General features: G+C 44.1%; 1 protein-coding gene across 2 annotated transcripts in view; it reads left to right on the plus strand.

Annotated features, from left to right (window-relative positions):
- The window catches only part of LOC147110504 (sodium/mannose cotransporter SLC5A10-like), a 161,185-nt gene extending 140,833 nt beyond the window's left edge, over window positions 1-20,352 (plus strand). For both annotated transcript variants that reach the window (XM_086000535.1, XM_086000537.1), the window contains 5 exons: window positions 2,688-2,838; window positions 8,298-8,466; window positions 9,913-10,128; window positions 13,916-14,021; window positions 19,368-20,352. In XM_086000535.1, coding sequence (XP_085856661.1) covers window positions 2,688-2,838; window positions 8,298-8,466; window positions 9,913-10,128; window positions 13,916-14,021; window positions 19,368-19,561 — 836 coding nt within the window. In that variant the 3' untranslated portion in view covers window positions 19,562-20,352. The remainder of the gene's footprint in view (window positions 1-2,687; window positions 2,839-8,297; window positions 8,467-9,912; window positions 10,129-13,915; window positions 14,022-19,367) is intronic.
- Window positions 20,353-20,420: the final 68 nt, after the last annotated feature.

A 20,420-nucleotide genomic window follows, 5' to 3' on the forward strand; every position in this document is an offset into this window, starting at 1 on the left:
CTTAATTAGTTATACACACCTAACAGCCAAACATTCTCACCTTTACAAATACTATAGCAACAAAGAGGCAGCTACGCCTGTCGAAGTCTGGCTGGACCCATTAAACATTACTAGTAAGTCCTGTTTAGTCAGATTTTAACATCTCCATCGGAAGAGGAAAAGAAGTTTATTTTTCCACCCTTTAAGAAAGAACAGAATCATATGAATAATTAAAATACAATCAGTTGTTATAGTGACAGTCACCATAAGGGAGTGACACAAGGATGGAGTCACATGATGCACCAGAACTGCACACATTGGATAAATGAAGTCGCCAGTGGAAGCTGACCAGCTGTATATAGCAAGGGGATCAGAGGGAATGAGAAGATTGCTAAATTGGTTTCCACAAAGTCTGTACAGACGGAGATGAAAACCCCTCCCATTTCCCAGTGGCAATATTCCCAAGGCCACAATAGGGTAAATAAAGGGCAGAATTGTCAACCTTTTGAGTGGCTCAGGGAGAATAATCTCATCCTTTGAAGTGCCTGGTAATAAACCTGTTGATGGTTGCAGTATGTTATTTGCCCAAATTAAAATTTGCAGGGCTATGGGGAAAGAGCAGGGATTAATATCTTTCAAAAAGCCGGCACAGACACAGTGGGCCAAATGGTCTCCTTTTGTGCTATATGCTTGTGTAATGCCAGGTTCAAAATTGCTACCAGCTTACACCAAAAACACCTACAGTGTGTAAGCACAGGAGATGCAACACCTGCCCTTTTACCTCCACCCTTCTCACTGTCCAGGGCTCCAAACACTCCTTCCAGGTGAAACAGCAATTTTCTTGTACTTCTTGCAATTTAGTATACTGTATTCGCTGCTCACGATGCGGTCGCCTCTACATTGGGGAGACCAAACGCAGATTGGGTGACCGCTTTGCGGAACACCTCCGTTCAGTCCGTAAGGGTGACCCCAAGCTTCCGGTCGCCTGTCACCTTAATTCTCCGCTCCACTCCCACTGAGACCTCACCATCCTCGGCCTCTTACACTGTTCCAATGAAGCTCAACGTAAGCTCGAGGAACAGCACCTCATCTTTCGATTAGGCACTTTACAGCCTTCTGGACTCAACATAGATTTGAACAATTTCAGACCATACCCTCTGCCCCTATCCCTTTTTTTCCCATTTATTTCAAAAAAATATTCTCTCTCCCACATGGCAGCGTCTTTCATTCTGCCAGTGCCATTTACACTTCATCTAGAGCCATCTTTTGTTTCTTAACTTGTCCCATTACCATCTCCTTTTGCCTTGCATCATCTCTTAATCTCTCTTAATGTCTCTTAATCTCTCCTGCCTTCCATCCTATCACAGACCTTCCCTTTTGTTCCTTCCTCCCCTCCCCCCTTTCCCTGCCCCTACACATGCTTAAAAGCCTGTTCCATCTCCAGCTTTTTCCAGTTCTGATGAAGTGTCATCGACCTGAAACGTTAACTCTGTTTCTCTCTCCACAGATGTTACCTGACCTGCTGAGTATTTCCAGCATTTCCTGTTTTTATTTCAGATTTCCAGCATCCGCAGTATTTTGCTTTTGTACACCTACAGGGTTGGTGGGAGATGCCTGTTTGGGAAAATGTGGGCAAACATCCAGTATAAACTGGGATCAAATGCACAATTTGAATTTTCCAGAATTCAATAAGGAGAAATATTTAAATTATTTATACTAGTGGCAACTTTCATTGTATACATTGTTTGAATTCTCTTCTCACAGAAGAATGTTAGCCCTTCTGCATGGAACAAACAAATAATTAAATTAACTAGTTTCCTGCTTAGTTCTAGAATAAGTTGAGTTGCATGGTTACTATAAAGGCAATGCAAAATAAATCGACATCTCTACTCTATCAAAACACTTAACCATTTTTAAACCACGCTTTAGCCCAGTACTCACAGCAAAATGATTCTTTCGCTCAATCTATTCTCTTTATTCCCTGCCTCAGTTCATCTGCTGCTGAAACCCTCATCCATGCCTTTGTTACCTCTAGACTCGACTATTCCAATACACTCCTGGCCAGCCTCCCACCTTACACCCTCCGTAAACTTGAGCTCATCCAAAACTCTGCAGCCCGTGTCCTAACTCGCACCAAGTCCCGTTCACCCATCACCCCTGTGCTCGCTGACCTACATTGGCTCCCGGTCTGGCAACACCTCGATTTTTAAAATCTCATTTGTGTTTTCAAATCCCTCCATGGCCTCCCACCTCCCTATCTCTGTAACCTCCTCCAGCCCGACAGCCCTCCGAGATCTCTGCGTTTCTCCAATTTTGGCCTCTTGCGCTTCCCCGATTTTCATCGCTCCGCCGTTGGCGACCGTGTCGTCAGCTGCCGAGGCCCAAGCTCTGGAACTCCCTCCCTAAACCTTTCCGCCTCACTACCTCTTTTTCCTCCTTTAAGACGCTCCTTAAAACCTACCGCTTTGACCAAGCCTTTGGTCGCCTGTCCTAATATCTCATTACGTAGCTTGGTGTCAAATTTAGTTTGATAATCACTCCGGTGAAGCGCCTTGGACGTTTTACTATGTTAAAGGCACTATATAAATGCAAGTTGTTGTTGTTGCTATACTTGCAAGTATAAATACAGGCCTGCCATTTTGTAATAACAAACCAGCGCTACTTAGTGCATTGGTCTTAACTGTTGTTGCTCTTCGAATTGATTCCAGGTTTACGGGGGCTAATGATTGCAGTTATAATGGCTGCTCTCATGTCATCCCTGACGTCAATATTCAACAGCAGCAGCACACTGTTCACCATGGATATCTGGAGAAAGATCAGGAAGGATGCCAACGAACGGGAATTACTGCTGGTTGGAAGGTCGGGTTGAACTGTATGAGCCTCAGGTGGCGTTAGTATAAAATAAATTCTGGCCTAGGGCAGCATTTTTCTCAATAATACAAAGCAAATGCTAACCAAGTTGGTGGTAACATAACTCAGTATTATATCATTTCTGTAAGCCTCCAGTATTACAAAGGTATGTTGTGTGAATATGTGTTCCTCGTGTGGAGCTTCTCCCGTCGGGATCGTGTGCTGGGATTTCAGGCTCAGGAGTCAGTGGGTCCCACAGGCTGTCCATACCACTAATTTACACTGCGTTGTTGGAGCGTGAAATGCTTTGCTGTAGGGGGTAGTTGAGGCACAGACCATTGTGTCTCTTAAGTGGCTAAATATTTGAAGCAGAGGAAGATCAAGCATCCTCGGGAGAGAGCAGGCAGTCAGATCAGTTCTGATTGCTCTAACAAAGAACTGCCATAGATATCCTGAGCCCCCTCCTGTGTTGTAGCTTGTATCCTTCTATAACTTGAATACAGGAAACTCTTGTTTAAACGGCACCTAAATATCCGGAATTCTCTATTAACCGGCAAAATTCATGTTCCGAAAACAACACCTCAATAACCGGAAATATTGCCGAGTCCGAGTCCGAGTCTCCCGCGGTGACCGAGTTAGTCAGTGGGGGTAGTTCTCCAAACTTCCACTACTCGGCTTCTTGGCGCTGTCAGAAGTCCGAACACCTCAATAAGAGGAGTCTAACTCTCCCGCGCTGCCGAGAGTACCCAATTACTGTATACCGCACATTTCTTGATTTTTTATTTTTGTTTGTTAAAAATAGCCTCGGTAGATAACCCTCTCCGTCATCTGGAATTTTTAATCAACCGGCAACATCCCGGTCCCGTCGGTGCCGGATACCAAAGAGTTTCCTGTAGTCTCTCTTCTTTACCTGCTAGTGACCCATTGCTCCATGGTGTTGTTCTTTGCCTACAGCTTTGTCCATGTCATAGAGTCATAGAGTTTTACGGCACAGAAAGAGGCCCTTCGGCCCATCGTGTCTGCGCCGTCCATCAATCCCTGTCCAGTCTAATCCCATTTTCCAGCATTTGGTCCATAGCCTTGTATGCAATGGCATTTCAAGTGCTCATCCAAATGCTTCTTGAATGTTGTGAGGGTTCCTGCCTCTATCACCCTTTCAGGCAGAGAGTTCCAGATTCCAACCACCCTCTGGGTGAAAAAGTTCCTCCTCAAATCCCCTCTAAATCTCCTGCCCCTTACCTTGAATCTATGCCCCCTTGTTATTGACCCCCCTACTAAGGGGAAAAGTTCCTCTTTATCTACCCTATCTATGCCCCTCATCATTTTGTACACCTCAATCAGGTCCCCCCTCAGCCTTCTTTGCTCCAATGAAAACAACCCCAGCCTGTTTAGTCTTTCTTCATAGCTGAGGCGCTCCATCCCAGGTAACATCCTGGTGAATCTTCTCTGCACCCTCTCTAAAGCAATCACATCCTTCCTATAGTGAGGCGACCAGAACTGCACACAGTACTCCAGCTGTGGCCTCACCAGCGTTTTGTACAGCTCCATCATAACCTCCCTGCTCTTATATTCTATGCCTCGGCTAATGAAGGCAAGTATCCCATATGCCTTTTTAACCACCTTATCTACCTGTTCCGCTGCCTTCAGGGATCTATGTACATGCACACCAAGGTCCCTCTGACCCTCTGTACTTCCCAGGGTCCTACCACTCATTGTGTACTCCCTTGCCTTATTTGTCCGTCCAAAATGCATCACCTCGCACTTTTCATGGTTAAATTCCATTTGCCACTTTTCCGCCCATCTGACCAACTCGTTTATATCTTCCTGTAGCCTGAGGCTTTCCTCCTCACAATTTACCACCCCACCAATTTTCGTGTCATCTGCGAACTTGCTGATCATACCTTTTACATTCTCATCCAAATCATTTATGTAGATCACAAACAGCAAGGGACCCAGCACCGATCCCTGAGGTACCCCACTAGACACAGGCTTCCAGTCACAAAAGCAACCTTCGACCATCACCCTCTGCCTCCTGCCACTCAGCCAGTTTAGGATCCAACGCGCCAAGGCACCCTGGATCCCATGGGCTCTTACCTTCTTGACCAGTCTCCTATGCGGGACTTTGTCAAAAGCTTTACTGAAGTCCATGTAAACCACATCCACAGCATTTCCCTCATCCACACACCTAGTCACCCCCTCGAAAAATTCAATCAGATTTGTCAGACATGATTTACCCTTGACAAAGCCATGCTGACTATCCCCGATTAATCCTTGCCTCTCCAAGTGGAGACTAATTTTGTCCCTCAGAATTTTTTCCAATAATTTCCCTACCACAGATGTTAGGCTCACTGGCCTGTAATTCCCTGGTTTATCCCTGCTACCCTTCTTGAATAATGGTACTACGTTAGCTGTTCTCCAGTCCTCTGGTACATCCCCTGTGGCCAGAGAGGTTCTGAAAATTTGTGTCAGAGCCCCTGCAATCTCCTCCCTTGCCTCACACAACAGCCTGGGATACATCTCGTCCGGGCCTGGGGATTTATCCACTTTTTGGCCTGCTAAAACCGCTAGTACCTCCTCCCTCTCGATGCTAATATGTTCAAGTATGTCACAGTCCCCTTGCCCGATTTCTATGTCTACATCATCTTTCTCCATAGTGAACACAGATGCAAAAAATTCATTTAAAACCCCGCCTACATCATCTGGCTCTACACACAGATTGCCACTTTGGTCCCTAATGGGCCCTACCCTTTCCCTGGTTATCCTCTTGCCCTTAATATACTTATAAAACATCTTAGGATTTTCCTTTATTTTGCTCGCCAGTGTTATTTCATGGCCCCTCCTCGCCCTCCTAATTTCTTTTTTAAGTATGCCCCTGCACTTTTTATACTCCTCTAGGGCTTCCTCCGTCTTTAGTCTTTTGTAACTGCCAAAAGCCCCCCTTTTTTTCCTAATGCATTTTTGTATATCCCTTGTCATCCAAGGTTCCCTTTGCTTGTTGGTCCCACCCTTGACCTTTACAGGAACATGTTGGCGTTGTACTCTCTCTATTTCCCTTCTGAAAGCCTCCCACTGCTTTGATGTGGATTTTCCTATAAGTAGCTGCTCCCAGTCCACTTTGGCCAGATCCTGCCTTATATTAAAATCGGCCATCCCCCAATTTAGAACCCTTATTTCCGGGCCGTCTTTGTCTTTTTCCATGACCACCTTAAATCTCACCGAATTATGGTCACTGTCGCCAAAATGCTCTCCTACTGACACTTCCACCACTTGCCCGGCTACATTCCCTAGAATTAGGTCCAGTACCGCCCCCTCTCTTGTAGGACTTTCTACATGTTGGCTCAAAAAGCTCTCCTGGATGCACTTTAAGAATTCTGCACCCTCTAAGCCTTTCACACTCTGACTATCCCAATTAATATTGGGGAAGTTGAAATCCCCCACTATTATTACCCTATTATTTTCGCACTTCTCTGAGATTTGCCTACATATCTGTTCCTCTATCTCCCCCTGACTGTTTGGGGGCCTATAGTACACTCCCAGCAAGGTGCTTGCCCCCTTTTTGTTTTTAAGTTCTACCCATATGGCCTCATTAGAGGAACCCGCTAATATATCATCCCTCCTTACAGCAGTAATCGACTCCTTAATTAATATTGCAACACCCCCTCCCCTTTTACACCCCCCTCTGTCTCTCCTGAAGATTCTATACCCCGGAATATTGAGCTGCCAGTCCTGACCCTCCCTCAACCATGTCTCCGTGATAGCAACAATATCGTACTCCCATGTGTTCAACAACAACTTCAGTTCATCCACCTTATTTGCAAGACTCCTTGCATTAAAATAAATGCCTTCCAGCCTTGCCATATTTCCTTTTGCCCTCACATATTTTCTCTGCCTTCCCAGCTGACTTGTTTCTTCCTCTGTATTTGGCTGTAAATCACCCCCTACTATAGCTCCACTCTGTATCCCATCCCCCTGCCAAGTTAGTTTAAACCCCCCCAGCAGTGCTAGCAAACCTCCCCGCAAGGATATTGGTCCCCCTCTGGTTCAGGTGTAGACCGTCCGACTTGTACAAGTCCCACCTTTCCCAGAAGCAGGCCCAGTGATCCAGGAAACTAAAGCCCTCCCCCCTGCACCATCCCTTTAGCCACGCATTCATCTGTTCTATCTTCCTATTCCTATACCTATATGTCATAGGGATTGAGAATATTGCTATTGGTCAAGTCCAAACCCGCAGGGTTTTTCTATACTGGCTCCTCCTTTCTCCGCTTCCCCCCTCTATTCTTGGATGGTTACATACTTCCTCCCCTCTGCTTCACTATTTCTCTCTATACGTAGGTTAACCACCTGCTGGAATATGTCTTTCAGAAGCCTTTCCTCCCCATGTCAATTGTGAAGTGCAGCCAATTACTTATGCTTAGTAAGTAACCTCTTATTGAGCAACACAATCCTCCAACATTTCACGCATCTGTACGCCTTCTGGATACTTTGCAAATCCAGGATATCTCGTGTCATGCATGCTACATCCATCACTAACCCAGATCATGATAACGGCCATACTATTCGCAAGGGTAGGAATAGGCTAGATGTGAGGTGGTTTTTCTTTTCCCAGAGATTAGTGAGCCTATGGTTGGTGCGGTGTGAGCTGACTCTTTGCCTTCAAGAGGGAGTTGGACCGGTTCGTGGCTGGGGCAGAGATTGCATCATATAGGAGGAAAGCGAATTAACAGTTAATGTATGTATGGTCCATGTGATCTCCTGGACAGGTTTCAATCACCTGAGGAGGTCGGAGAGGAGTTTTCTAGATTTTTGTCCCCCTTAATTGGACCTGTTTTTTTCCGGCCTCGTCCAGGAGAGTACATGGCTGCCTAAGAGAGGGGGTAGGGCTAAGGGGAAGGGAGGTTAGGAAGTGTCTAGTCCTGATACTGTAGACATCCTGAATGTGGGGCAGGCTTCACGGACCAGCTGGTCTTTTCCTGCCCATCATTTTTGTATGTTCGTATTTGTAAGAACTAACAGCATTTGTTTTCTCATTTCCCTGCCTTGTTCTTATAGATTCAGGCACGCACTGTCTCAGTGCTGGACTCTCACTCACGCCAAACTCCCTCCTACTATCTCAGCACAAGCTCACTCTATCAGAGTCTCACTAAGTTGGCCTCTTGTAGTTCCGCTAATAAAATAAAGATGTTCTCTGGTAATTCGATTCTGCTGTGCTCCTCAATCTCTCAGTTGCTCTTAGTGCTCACTCCCTGCCTTTGAGATGAGCTAATTCAGCAGAGAGTGAGCACTGGTCCTGGCTAGTCAGCACCACACTGCGTGAATCGGAAAGTTAATAAAACTGTGTCAGTGTAACATTCTTTTGGATCCAGTTTGCATTTACAATACCCTCCACCTTAAAGACAATGATGATGATGTAAAAACAGCCATGAACTGTTCAGATCATTTCTCACACATTTCCTGTTCTTTCTGTTTAGGATTGTGACAGTGATACTGGTCGCAGTGAGTTTGGTCTGGATCCCAATATTACAGAGCGCTAATAGTGGGCAACTGTTCGTTTACATTCAGTCAGTGACCAGCTATTTAGCTCCTCCTGTGACTGCTGTGTTTGTTCTTGCTGTTTTTTGGAAAAGAGCTAATGAACATGTAAGTAATTTGAGATAGCGTCTTCAGTTGTCCAGGCCCTAAGCTCTTGAGTTTCCTCCCAATGTCAGCTGTGGCTCAGTAGATAGCACACTTGCCTCTGAGTCAGAAGGTTGTCGGTTCATAGTCCCATTCCAGGGACTTGAGCACATAAATCTAGGCTGACACTCCAGTGCAGTGCTGAGGGAGTGCTGCACTGTCAGAGGTGCTGTCTTTCAGATGAGACATTAAACCAAGGCCTTGTCTGCTCTCTCAGGTGGATGTAAAAGTGGCACTATTTCAAAGAAGAGCAGGGGAGTTATCCCTGGTGTCCTGGCCAATATTTATCCCTCAAACAACATAACAAAAAACCCCAGATTACCTGGTCATTATCACATTGCTGTTTGTGGGAGCTTGCTGTGCACAAATTGGCTGCAGCGTTTCCCACATTACAACAGTGACTACACACCAAAAGTACTTTATTGGCTGTAAAGCACTTTGAGATGTCCGGTGGTCGTGAAAGGCGCTATATAAATGTAAGTCTTTCTAAAGCTCTCCACCTCTCTTTCCTCCTTTAAGACGCTCCTTAAAACCTACCTCTTTGACCAAGCTTTTGATCACTGTCCTAATATCTCCTCATGTGGTTCGGTGTCAAATTTTGTTTAATAACATTCCTGTGAAGTGCCTTGGAACATTTTACTATGTTAAAGGCGCTATATAAATGCAAGTTGTTTTTTTCAATGGGAAGCAAAATGTTTAGATGTAGCTTATTGCTTTGTGATCTTACACTGGAAGTGAAATCCTTCAGCAGTACTTTTATTTATTTTATCTCCCTCTCTATCATTGCTCATCAACTCTACAATCATAGATTCAGACAGCACAGGAGATGACCATTCGGCCCATCGTACCTCTGCCAGCTCTGAGTCAGAAGATCATAGGTTCAAGTTCCACTCTAGAGATTTGAGCACATAATCCAGGCTGACACTCCAGTGCAGCACTATCGGAGGTGCCATCTTTATGATGAGATATTAAACCAAGGCCCTGTATGCTCTCTCAGGTGGACGTAAAAGATTCCATGGCACTATTTTGAAGAAAATCAGGAGAGTTCTCTCTGGTGCCCTGGACAATATTTATTCCTCAACCAACATCACTAAAAATAACAGATTATCTGGTCATTATCTCATTGCTCCCTCAATACTGCTCTGAAGTATCTGTATTATGTGCTCAAGTCTTTGGAGTGGGACTTGAACCCCCAATCATCTGACTCAGAGGCAAGAGTGCTACCACTGAGCCAAGACTGACATCTGACTCAATGGCTTGTGTACTAATGATCGGATCCAGCCATTGTCCAAATGTGATATCAGAATGGAAACCAGGGCAGTGTCCACCATTAACTCAAATTATGTGTGTTCATGTTTTTGATCTATGAGTGTCAATGTGACTCAGTAAGTAATAGTTGCTCATTTCCAGGGTGCCTTCTGGGGGCTAATGGTTGGACTAGCGGTGGGTCTGGCAAGAATGATCATGGAATTTGTGTACCCCTCACCGCGATGTGGAGTGTACGATCCAAGACCATCAATACTGAAGAAAGTTCACTACCTCCACTTTGCAGTCATACTGTGCGCCCTGACAGCTCTCATCGTCGTGACAATAAGCCTGCTGACAGAGCCTCTGAGTGAAAGTCAGGTATGTTACAGCTTCTTATGTGATACAATTCTAAAAATATATAGATTTATTAAAGAACCGACATGTAATTTACAGTTGGTGAGTCAATCGCAACATTAACAGTTCCAAAAAGAGAAAGCTTACAATCTTATTATCAAAGAACCTTACTCTCAAATCTTAACTTCGCTACAGTTTTACAGTTCTTAAAGTTCTATTCAGGATATCCACCAAAATCAAATACCTTTGATCCCCGAGGTACAAAGAGTTGGAGACTTACAGAGCCGCCTCTGAAGCCGAGAATCGCTTTGCCCCTTTAAAGCGAGTCTACTATCCCATTTGAGAGTTCAATATTTATACTCTTTTCCAGTGGTATTTCCTTTAAGGTTTTCTGCCGATGTAAGCTAATTATCTCTAGTCATTTTTCTGCTGACCCCTACAATTCTTACAGTCACCTCAGCTGGTAGCATTACAGAGTTATTTCTCCTCTTTAGGTGTTCTAAGTTTACCAAAAAAACGGTGTGATGGCAGGTGTGTTTTTTACTTGATGTCATTTTTACGAAGGCAGATGTTTCTTACTTTTATGTCATTCTTTACCTTATCCAGGGTGAACCATTGTTTCATTCCAAAATGTTCAGCCTGCCGGAGCCTTTAACCTTCTGTTTCAATAAGGTTATTGATTCAGTGTCAACAACTATCTTATCTCAATAGCCAGAATGCTTTCACAGCTATTTCATAGTTAGGTTTCTAGATTTCCAAACCCAGTTTGTCATGTTTTAATAAGGCCGGAATTCTTTCAAAAGATGGTGTATTTTTCTGAATAGGTTATATGGCTTATTCCTTCACAAGTGCAACTCTCCCCCTTTTTGGCTGCAGAAGGCTGGAGATTTTTTTTTTTCACATTTCATTAGTTCAAAAAAGATAGTTGTTACCTGGGTGCCCCCCCCACCCCCCCCCCCGCCACCCCAACTTCTGCTAAAGACATGTTGGGGTAGATTTTCAACTTGCCATCTGGGTTTAAAACTGCTGTTAAAAAAACCCAGTGATTTTCCAAGGAACTGAGAAGCGGACGGTTTCTAGAACCAGCTAATCCGTAATGCCAGTTTTACGCCAATATGCCAACTTAAAAATCTACCCCTTTATCAACAGTTCTATCTTTATGCCACCATCAAGTTGAAATAAGGGTTTATATAGGATATTGTCATATATCCCTATTGTGCTTACATGGAGGTACTATAGAATATTGTTTGAGGACTAGAAAGCACTGCAGTGTCTAGGTAATACTCTTTATTAATTCAAGACAATAAATCAAGATAATATAGCACAACCCCTTTCATGCAGTCTGTATGAGATATAGATACCAATACTCACATACCAAGGACTCCCTCAGGAGGTCACAAGCTTGTCGTCTTGGCTACTTACACTAGCCTCAGCAAGACTACAAAGTCCCCAGGAGCTGCACTGTGTTGTATCTTTTATAGTTTTAATTATGTAGGGAAAATGTGGGTATGATATGTCATTACGTTCTGTGTACATGCTGTTGACACGTAAGCTTGTTTAGTGTTATGGTGAGCTACTATCATTTGTTGTGCATGCTTTTGATGTCTTAGATTGGTCATTAGACTCTGGATATTCCACATGTGAGTGCCCATTAGTTCTCTGTAGCATTGAAGTCTTATCTCTTCCCAGCACATTAATAACACAACCTCTATTCAAACCAAATTATTCCCTACAGCCTTTCGACTGATTTACTGTTTATCTCTTCTCCTGGGCAATTAATGAGGTAATGTCTCCTATATTCCAGGCCTGACCTTGTATAACCATTACAGCTACTGCAAAATCAGTCTTTAATATGCGGATGTATATTTTAAAAGCTTACTATGCCTATTCCACGTAATACACCTATACTTACATAAGCATATTCCTTACACAGAGCATGATGTAGCTGACATGATTCACGAACCTATAACGTTCTACAGTGGATTGCTACTGGGATTAGAACTACAATGTTGAATGTGTGAAAGGTGGTGTAAATGAGTGTACATATCCCTGAGGTGAGAGCACCCCAGTAGGGTTGCCAACCCTCCAGGATTGCCCTGGAGCCTCTGGGAATTAAAGATTAATATCCTTGACACCGCTGCACGCAAACCAAAAGAAGGAAAATCATAGGTGCTTTAAAAAAAAAAATTTTCCCCATTAAACACTTCTGTTTATTAGTTATAAAAATATTAGGGATGGGGGAAGAGAGGCTGTATGATTGGGCGGGGCGGTTGGAAACAGGAGGTCATGTGATGAAAATTCTAGGAATAAGGCCAATCAGAGTTGGTAACCCTATGACCCAGCCCGATGTACTGTGGCTAATGACTTTACACAGGGGATTCAGCCTGCCAAGAGAAGTAATAAAGATTTGGCTGATTCTCCGGGGAGCCGGACTTGAACCAATTACATTAGGAGCGGCATTATAATGGAAGGTAGGATAGGCCAGGCCAGGCCCACTGTTTACTCTGGACAAAGAAATCAAGCATGATTCATTGGCCCAGAAATTCGGGTCGGAGGCTTCCCGTGGGTGCAAGCCTCCGACCTGCACTTACCTAGCGCGCCGGCCGTTGTGCTGTGGGCCCCCGTGGGATTCCGATCCTGGGCCTGCTCCAACTGCCGGCGCGCAGTGTTTGCGTATCCCAGGGGCGCAGTTAGTTCGGAGCGTCCCCTGGGATCACGTGGGCCATGGAGAGCCAATGGTAGCAGGGAATGCTTCATTCATAAGTTTGACAGGAAGAGCTGTCAAAACTATAAATACTATAAGCCCCAAAACATCACTAAAACTTCAAATAATTTTTTTTTTTAAATCACATTTTTAAAATAACTATAAATTACATAAAATAACTATTTTAAACAATAATTTAAAATTTTGAAAAAATTAATTACATTTTCTAACGGGGCTAAAAATAAATTTACCTTTCTTTAAAGTATTTAAAAATAATAAACCTGTGGAAAAAATGTTTTAATTTTAAATAATTCACCACTTACCTTGTTAAAAGCAGGCCTTGCGCCTGCTTTTTACATGTGTAACTCCTGGAGACCTACCCTCCCGGAGAAACCTGCAAAAAAACGTAAGTTCCATGCGCACGCGCTGCCTCTCCGGCGCACGCGTTCGGCCTCTGAACCCCTTCCTTTAAGGGAACGGAAGTTCCGGTTTCCCGCGCATGTGCAGTGCATGCACGAAACCGGCACTTCCGTTGGGCCTACAGGTGAGTACCCCGTGGAGACCCGAATTTCTGGGCCATTATATTCTCACTGAAAGTTAAATTACTTTCAACAGCAACAAAGTATATCGTGTTTGAAGCTTAGGATTTTAGAGATTGATGCAGCCTTTCAGATATTTAGGTTTGGTTTTAGCCAGAGTTGCCCATGCTTTAAATGAGCACACCTGACCAAACTAAGATTGTGAACCACCCATAGTAACACATGAAAGTGTGTTATGTATGTAAAGCTAGGGTAATAGCAAGAAAAACACATTGCAAATAAAAACCCTTTGTACCCTTGGGTGTGAATATACCTTTGGGTATGCTTTACAGAAAAAAGTTTTTTGGTGTGCTTCATACCCTTATTCTGCCAATTAAAGTACTTGCTATAAGCCTATTACAGACTAGAAAACAATATTGTTTGGACCAAAATTTTCCAATGGAGTTTAACTAAATATAATGGGTGGGTATCGTTTTATTTGTTTTAATAACTCTGTCATGTTTGAAGGCAGAATCGTTTCAGATCTGAAGTAAACCACCATCACTAAATATTCACACTTGCTCCACAGATGAAAAATGTTACCTGGTGGACAATTTCACGAGAGAGAAGGCAACCTGACATATGCCTGCAAAAGACATCTCCTGAGGGACGCTCCTGGGAGAGCAGAAAAGAGGGTATGATCATTTCAGCCTTTCAGTGTTTTACAGGTCTGAGGGGACATCACTCGTTCTGTGAGAGGTGGAAAGAACACCGCCGCACCACCCCCCCCTCCCCCCGCCCATCCACCCAATGGCTCAGTGGGCAGCTGAACCACTCGATACGATCCTGAGCCATAAAGTCCAGAAAACTTCCAGGTTCAAGTTCCAGTCTGTGCTGTATTAGTGTCTGGGGGAGAGGGAGGGTTGGGATAAATCAACCAGGGTTTCTACTCCTGATTACTGTTCAATGGCCTCTGCTGGAAAATCTGCTTGTCGGGTGAGAATTGTTTCAGTTGCGATGCTTCTCAAGGTTGAATGACTCACTGCCACGACATGACATGATGAATCATGAGGACTGCCACCACCCGTGCAACTGTACCTTGATAGAAATCATTGTTGCCTTCAGGAAAGGAGGGAAGGAAATTGAAGCATATTCTGAAGGGGAGGGAAGCAGGATTTACATCTCTGTGCATTACTGTTACATTTATTTCAGTTGCCTAGGCCCTAAGCTCTGGAATTCCCTCCCTACACCGTAAAACCTACCTCTCTGATCAAGCTTTTCGTCACCTGTCTCAATATCTCCTTATATGGCTCGGTATCAAATTTTGTATGCTAACACTCCTGTGAAGCGCCTTGGGATGTTTTACTACATTAAAGATGCTATATAAATGCAAGTTGTTGTTGTCTCGAGGGCATATATGGCATCAATGGGAGTTCTGAAAATCACTAGGGACCATTGATATAATGGAAAAGTTCACCAATATGGTGCAATCTTCTACTGATTCAATAGATTGGATTTTAACTGTATCCTGGAATGAGTTGTGTGGTGTAAATCACTACAGGAAACTTGATTTACTGGCACCTAAATAACCGGAAATCTCTGTTAACCGGCAAAATTCAGGAGTAGGTTCAGGTAAGTTTTACTTCATATTAGTGGCCGTTCCTGGATCTGTGGCTGTGAACCGGGGTTCCTGCACCTGTTGCTAAGCAACAGGGATGCCTGGATCTTGTGGCGGGGTTCCTGCACCTGTTGCTAAGCAACAGGGACGTCTGGATCTGTTGCTGTGTACCGGGCTCTTTTACCTGTTACTATACCTCTCTGTAATCCGGACTTTTTGATAAACCGGCACCACGCCGGTCCCGTCGGTGCCGGATAAAAAAGAGTTTCCTGTATATGGTTATCAATGGCTAATCACGCTGCTGCCAGAGTTGTTGCTGGTAATGGTTTTAATAACGGAAATAATCAGCTGGTAAAACCCGATACAGCCCTGGCTCTCCACTGGGAGACCATTTAACTCCCTGTGCCACTCATGTTACTGTCATAATAACCGCCAATCAGTGTGGGGCCTGTTAGGCAATTGTTAAGTGCCTTAATAATTTTGATAATGACTGTATCTGCTGAAACAGTTGTGGAAATCACAAGATAATGGAGACTCCCAGCCAATTTCCCGGCCTACAGGGGATACACTGGGGAGCCAACGTAAGTGCACAGGAAAATCTGTCTCTTGTTCAGCTAGGCCATTCAGGAGTGAAATCGGGAAGCACTGTTTTCACACAAAGGGTGGCAGAAATCTGGAATTCTCTCCCCCAAAAGGCTGTGGATGCTGGGGGACAATTGGAGCTTTCAAGACTGAGATTGATAGATTTTTTAGGTAAGGGTGTCAAAGGATATGGACACAGGCAGGTAAATGGAGTTGAGATACAAATCAGCCATGATCTAATTGAATGGTGGGGCGGGCTCGAGGGGCTGAATGGCCTACTCCTGTTCCTAATAGGTTCCTTGGGCAACATCGGCATTTTGAGGAACAAGTGGAAGGGGCAGTCGCCATTGGCGCTCATGAACTTTACACAGATACATTGTTGGGGCTCAGTTAAATGATGTCGTGGTGCTCTGCTGATGATAACATAAGAACATAAGAAATAGGAGCAGGAGTAGGCCAATCGGCCCCTCGAGCCTGCTCCGCCATTCAATAAGATCATGGCTGATCTGATCCTAACTGCCAATCTACTATCACAGAACCATCTCCTGAATCTAACAGAATTAGACACACGAAATAGGAGCAGGATCAGGCTACACGGCCCCTGGGCCCGCTCCGCTACCCACAGGGCCATGTCCGATCCGAACCTAGACTCATGTCCAAATTCCTGCCCGCTCCCCGTAACCCTTAATTCCCTTTACTTCTAGGAAACTGTCTATTTCTGTTTAAAATTTATGTAATGATGTAGCTTCTACAGCTTTTTGGGGCAGCATATTCCATGGACCTACCACCCTCTGAGTGAAGTAGTTCCTCCTCATCTCAGTTTTGAAAGAGCAGCCCCTTATTCTAAGACTATGCCCCCTAGTTCTAGTTTCACCCATCATCGGGAACATCCTCCCCGCATCCACCCGATCCAACCCCTTCACAATCTTATATGTTTCAATAAGATCGCCTCTCATTCTTCTGAACTCCAATGAGCAGAGTCCCAATCTACTCAACCTCTCCTCATATGTCCATCCCCTCATCCCCGGGATTAACCGAGTGAACCTTCTTTGTACTGACTCGAGAGCAAGTATGTCTTTTCTTAAGTATGGGATCAGCCTCGTTCGTGTATTCAAGTGCAACCAATGACAACCTGCACCCGTGCAGTTGGACCTCAGTTGCTTGCTTGCCAAAGTGTACATTGCGGTGTATGTACCAAAATAGCACACCCTCAGTAAACATCTCCCCACTTTACTGTTCCTGAGCTGGTAGGTATGTTCCCACGAGGCTGTGAGGGTTTCTGTGCTGTCTGCCCTCCCTTTCAGTCCTCTTCCTTCAGTGGTTAAACCAGAACAAACATTGACAATGTCGCTCATTGCGTAAATCGTTCAATGTACGGTTCAAAGTAAAGGGAAAACAACAAGTGAAGTATCTGGGTGGAATTCAACAGAGGGTAGTGCCAGTGAACCAGTAATGCAACAAATAGGTTTGAAAGCCACAACAACAAACTAAATAAATCTTGATAAAGAGCATTTAACCAGCTTCGGCGAAAGGGCCGGGACAGAGAATTAAAACTTTGCTCCAAGTTCCAACTGCAGTTGGAGGAGTGTTGCTGAGAGCAGGTCTACAGGGCACAGAGCCCCAAAGCTTCACAGTGTCTTCGTTGGAGGAATGCTGGCCCCCAGTAAGACAGAGGAAGGAGCACCTGTTTGGACATGAGGTGCCCATCGAATAGAACTGCACAGGTACAGCAGAAGGAGCTGGCCATGGCAGTAAGTGCCACCTCTATCACCTGGTAATGCAACGCCACTGTAGGAATTGTTTACGACTTTCACACCTCCCACGTTAGGTGCTAAAGTAGGGTTTATAGACCTGAAACCTGAATCCACTTTAACAGAAATACACGCATACACTATCTCTCTCACAGAGATCTTTTATTTGACCACTAACACACCAATTAAATAAGAAACACAACTAGATGCCCTGGAGTCTTCAAGTGCCTGGTTGAGCAAACCAATGCTCACCTGAAGTCCGTTGAATTCTTTAGACGTCTTCTCTTCTTTAGACCAGGACACCTTTGTCTTTGCTGACTTCAGTAAAAAACGACATCTTGTGTCAGTTTTTAGACTTCTCTCTGCTTTGTTTCTTCATGTGGCGTTCACGTGTATATCTCAATCATTGGCTCATGCAAGCATGGCTTCCCTCCTTTTTGTTTGTGATTGGTTCAAAGTTTAGTTGTGTTACTTCATCATGCATGTCACTTGTTGCAGATTAATGAGGGTCTTATCTCAAGACAGTGCTGGTCAGTTCCACTGTTACATAGCAACTCCAGACCTGTCCCTGGGCCACAATGCTTCTTTTATCTGAGTAATGTCTGTTACAAATGCTCCTCCACACCCTCTGTCCTCAACTTACATTCCAAAGCAGTATAGCCATCATTAAAAGTTCTCTATTGTATTAAAGTTCTTCTTGTTGCCAGGGATGTTTGAAATAGATTTCCCTTCACCACAAGCAGTTCAATTACCTCACCAGGGCAGCCAAGGTAAGTGGAGGCAGTTGCACCTTCTACAAATGCACTGTAATACGCAGGTTTAACAGTTACAACCACTTTTTCCCCTACTGTATTGAGATACTTCATCAGTTTATCATCCATGCACAGGAGGTCCTCCAGGTCTCTTCACACCACTTGTTTCACCTGCAGTTGTCCTTTCATTCACTGCCTTACATGAATGGAACCATTAAAAGCCTCACACGAAATGTACTTGCTTGTTTCATGTGGCTCACCACCACCTTCTCAAGGGCAATTAGGGATGGGCAATAAATGCTGGCCTTGCCAGCAATGCCCACATCCCAGGAATGAATTTACAAAAATGTATCTGCTGTCACCCCTAATGATTTGCCTGCTGACAGCTGGGTGGCATTACGTCTCACAGCAACCAGAGGGCATTCTCACTACATCTTAATGGAGAAAGCAGCCCATAAGCATTGGTAGAAAAACACCAATTGCAGTGGGACGTCCCCCACCCGGTGGGACGCCCCCACCCCACCTCTGATCTTTGGCCCCATATAAAGAGGAAGCTCTGGAGGTCCGTAGGCAGGCAAGCTAAAGAAGAAGTGAGAGATGGGATAGGAGAGCAGGTGCCAGCTGCAGCTTGTTCATGACATTTAACTTCTCTCCCCTTTTATGCTACTACACCACACGTAATCTGACATTGAAATACATAATGAAACACTTATGTTATTCCTTGTACTGAACCTCATTGAATGAGTTTCCTGTTCTAGTACCAATATATTGAAAAAATTATCAGCAGTATTTTTGTATGGACTTGTGACCACTATGCATTGGGTTAGCCAAATTCATTTCATATAGGATGGACATCGTGGGAACTGTGCTCCTCAACTGCTCATGTTAAGAAAGAAGGTCTTGTATTTATATAATAATGTCTTTCAGGACCTCAAGACATCTTAAAACACTTTACAACAAATGAATTACTTTGGAAGTGTAGTCACTGTTGTACTGTAGGAAATGTGGCAGCCAATTTGCACACAGCAAGCTCCCACAAACAGCAATGAGATATTAACCAGACCTTCTGTTTCAGTTATGTTGGTTGAAGGATAAATATTGGCCAGGACACCAGGGAGAACGCCCCTGCTCTTCTTCAAAATAGTGCCATGGGAACTTTTGCATTCACCTAATACCTCGGTGAGGTAGGAAGAGCCAAGAGTTAGATCCTGTTTCCAAATAATATCAGATTATATAAACGCCTTCAATTTTATTATTTATTTACTATCTCTCCTGCCTGTAAACTTTGTCTTTCCCACATTGTTTACTAATTAAATTATCCTTTTCTTTGTGCATTAGGTGCTGAGGAGATGATACAACAGAAATGGTCGTGGACTAACCTGTTCTGTAGTGCGAAGATAAGCAGAGACAACAAGCCTGTACAATGCAACCTTGCTGATATCTATGAGAACCCATTCTGGTCCCGAGTGTGTTGTATAAATGCAATCATTCTCATGTGTGTGAACATTTTCCTGTATGCGTACTTTGCTTGAAAAAGGAAATTACTGTACATCTGAAACAAGCCCGAACGATAGATGTTGTGGTGTGTGATGTATACAATGGCATGTTCAATGGAATATGCAGAACAATTGATTTGCGCTAGGTCCCCTCTCCTGAGGAAAATCCCATAATTGTGTGAGCAGTGTGTTACTTTTGCTTTACTCCCCATCTCTGTAACCTCCTCCAGCCCTGCAACCCTCTAAGATCTCTGTGCTCCTCCAATTCTGCCCTCTTGCATATCTCCGATTTTCATCGCTCCACTATTGGCGACTGTGCCTTCAGCTGCCTCGGCCCTGAGCACTGGAATTCCCTCCCTAAACCTCTCCACCTCTCCCTCCTCCTTTAAAATCTCCATCTTTGACCAAGCTATGGACACCTGTCCTTGGCTCGGTATCAAATTTTTGATAATCGCTCCTGTGAAGTGCCTTGGGACGTTTTACTATGTTAAAGGTGCTATATAAATGCAAGTTGTTGTTGTTGTACTCTACATACAATTTTGAGTCCCTGAGTTGGTTAGTCTCACACACTGGCAATTGATAAATAGTTTTAATTGGAAAACACTAACAAGAAAACCTGTCAGGGTGTGAAATACAGATGGAAAATTCTGGAAATACACAGCAGAAGACAGAGTACTGACATTTCAGGTGTGTGTCCTATTTACTGTTTTTATTTCAGATTTCCAGCTTTTGTAGTTTTGATCTTACTGTTATGGTGTGACGCGGGTGACCTATGTGCAGTTATTAAAAATCAGCTTTTATTCAAGAAATCCAGGTCCATGAGTACATTAATGTCAGGATTAACTAACCGCTTGCTTAGCTAACTAATAAAACTACTAGAACCTTTCACTATTGA

This window comes from Somniosus microcephalus, chromosome 11 (assembly GCF_052327205.1).
Source record: "Somniosus microcephalus isolate GS21.2 chromosome 11, FLI_Smic_1.0, whole genome shotgun sequence".
Taxonomy (NCBI): Eukaryota; Metazoa; Chordata; class Chondrichthyes; order Squaliformes; family Somniosidae; genus Somniosus; species Somniosus microcephalus.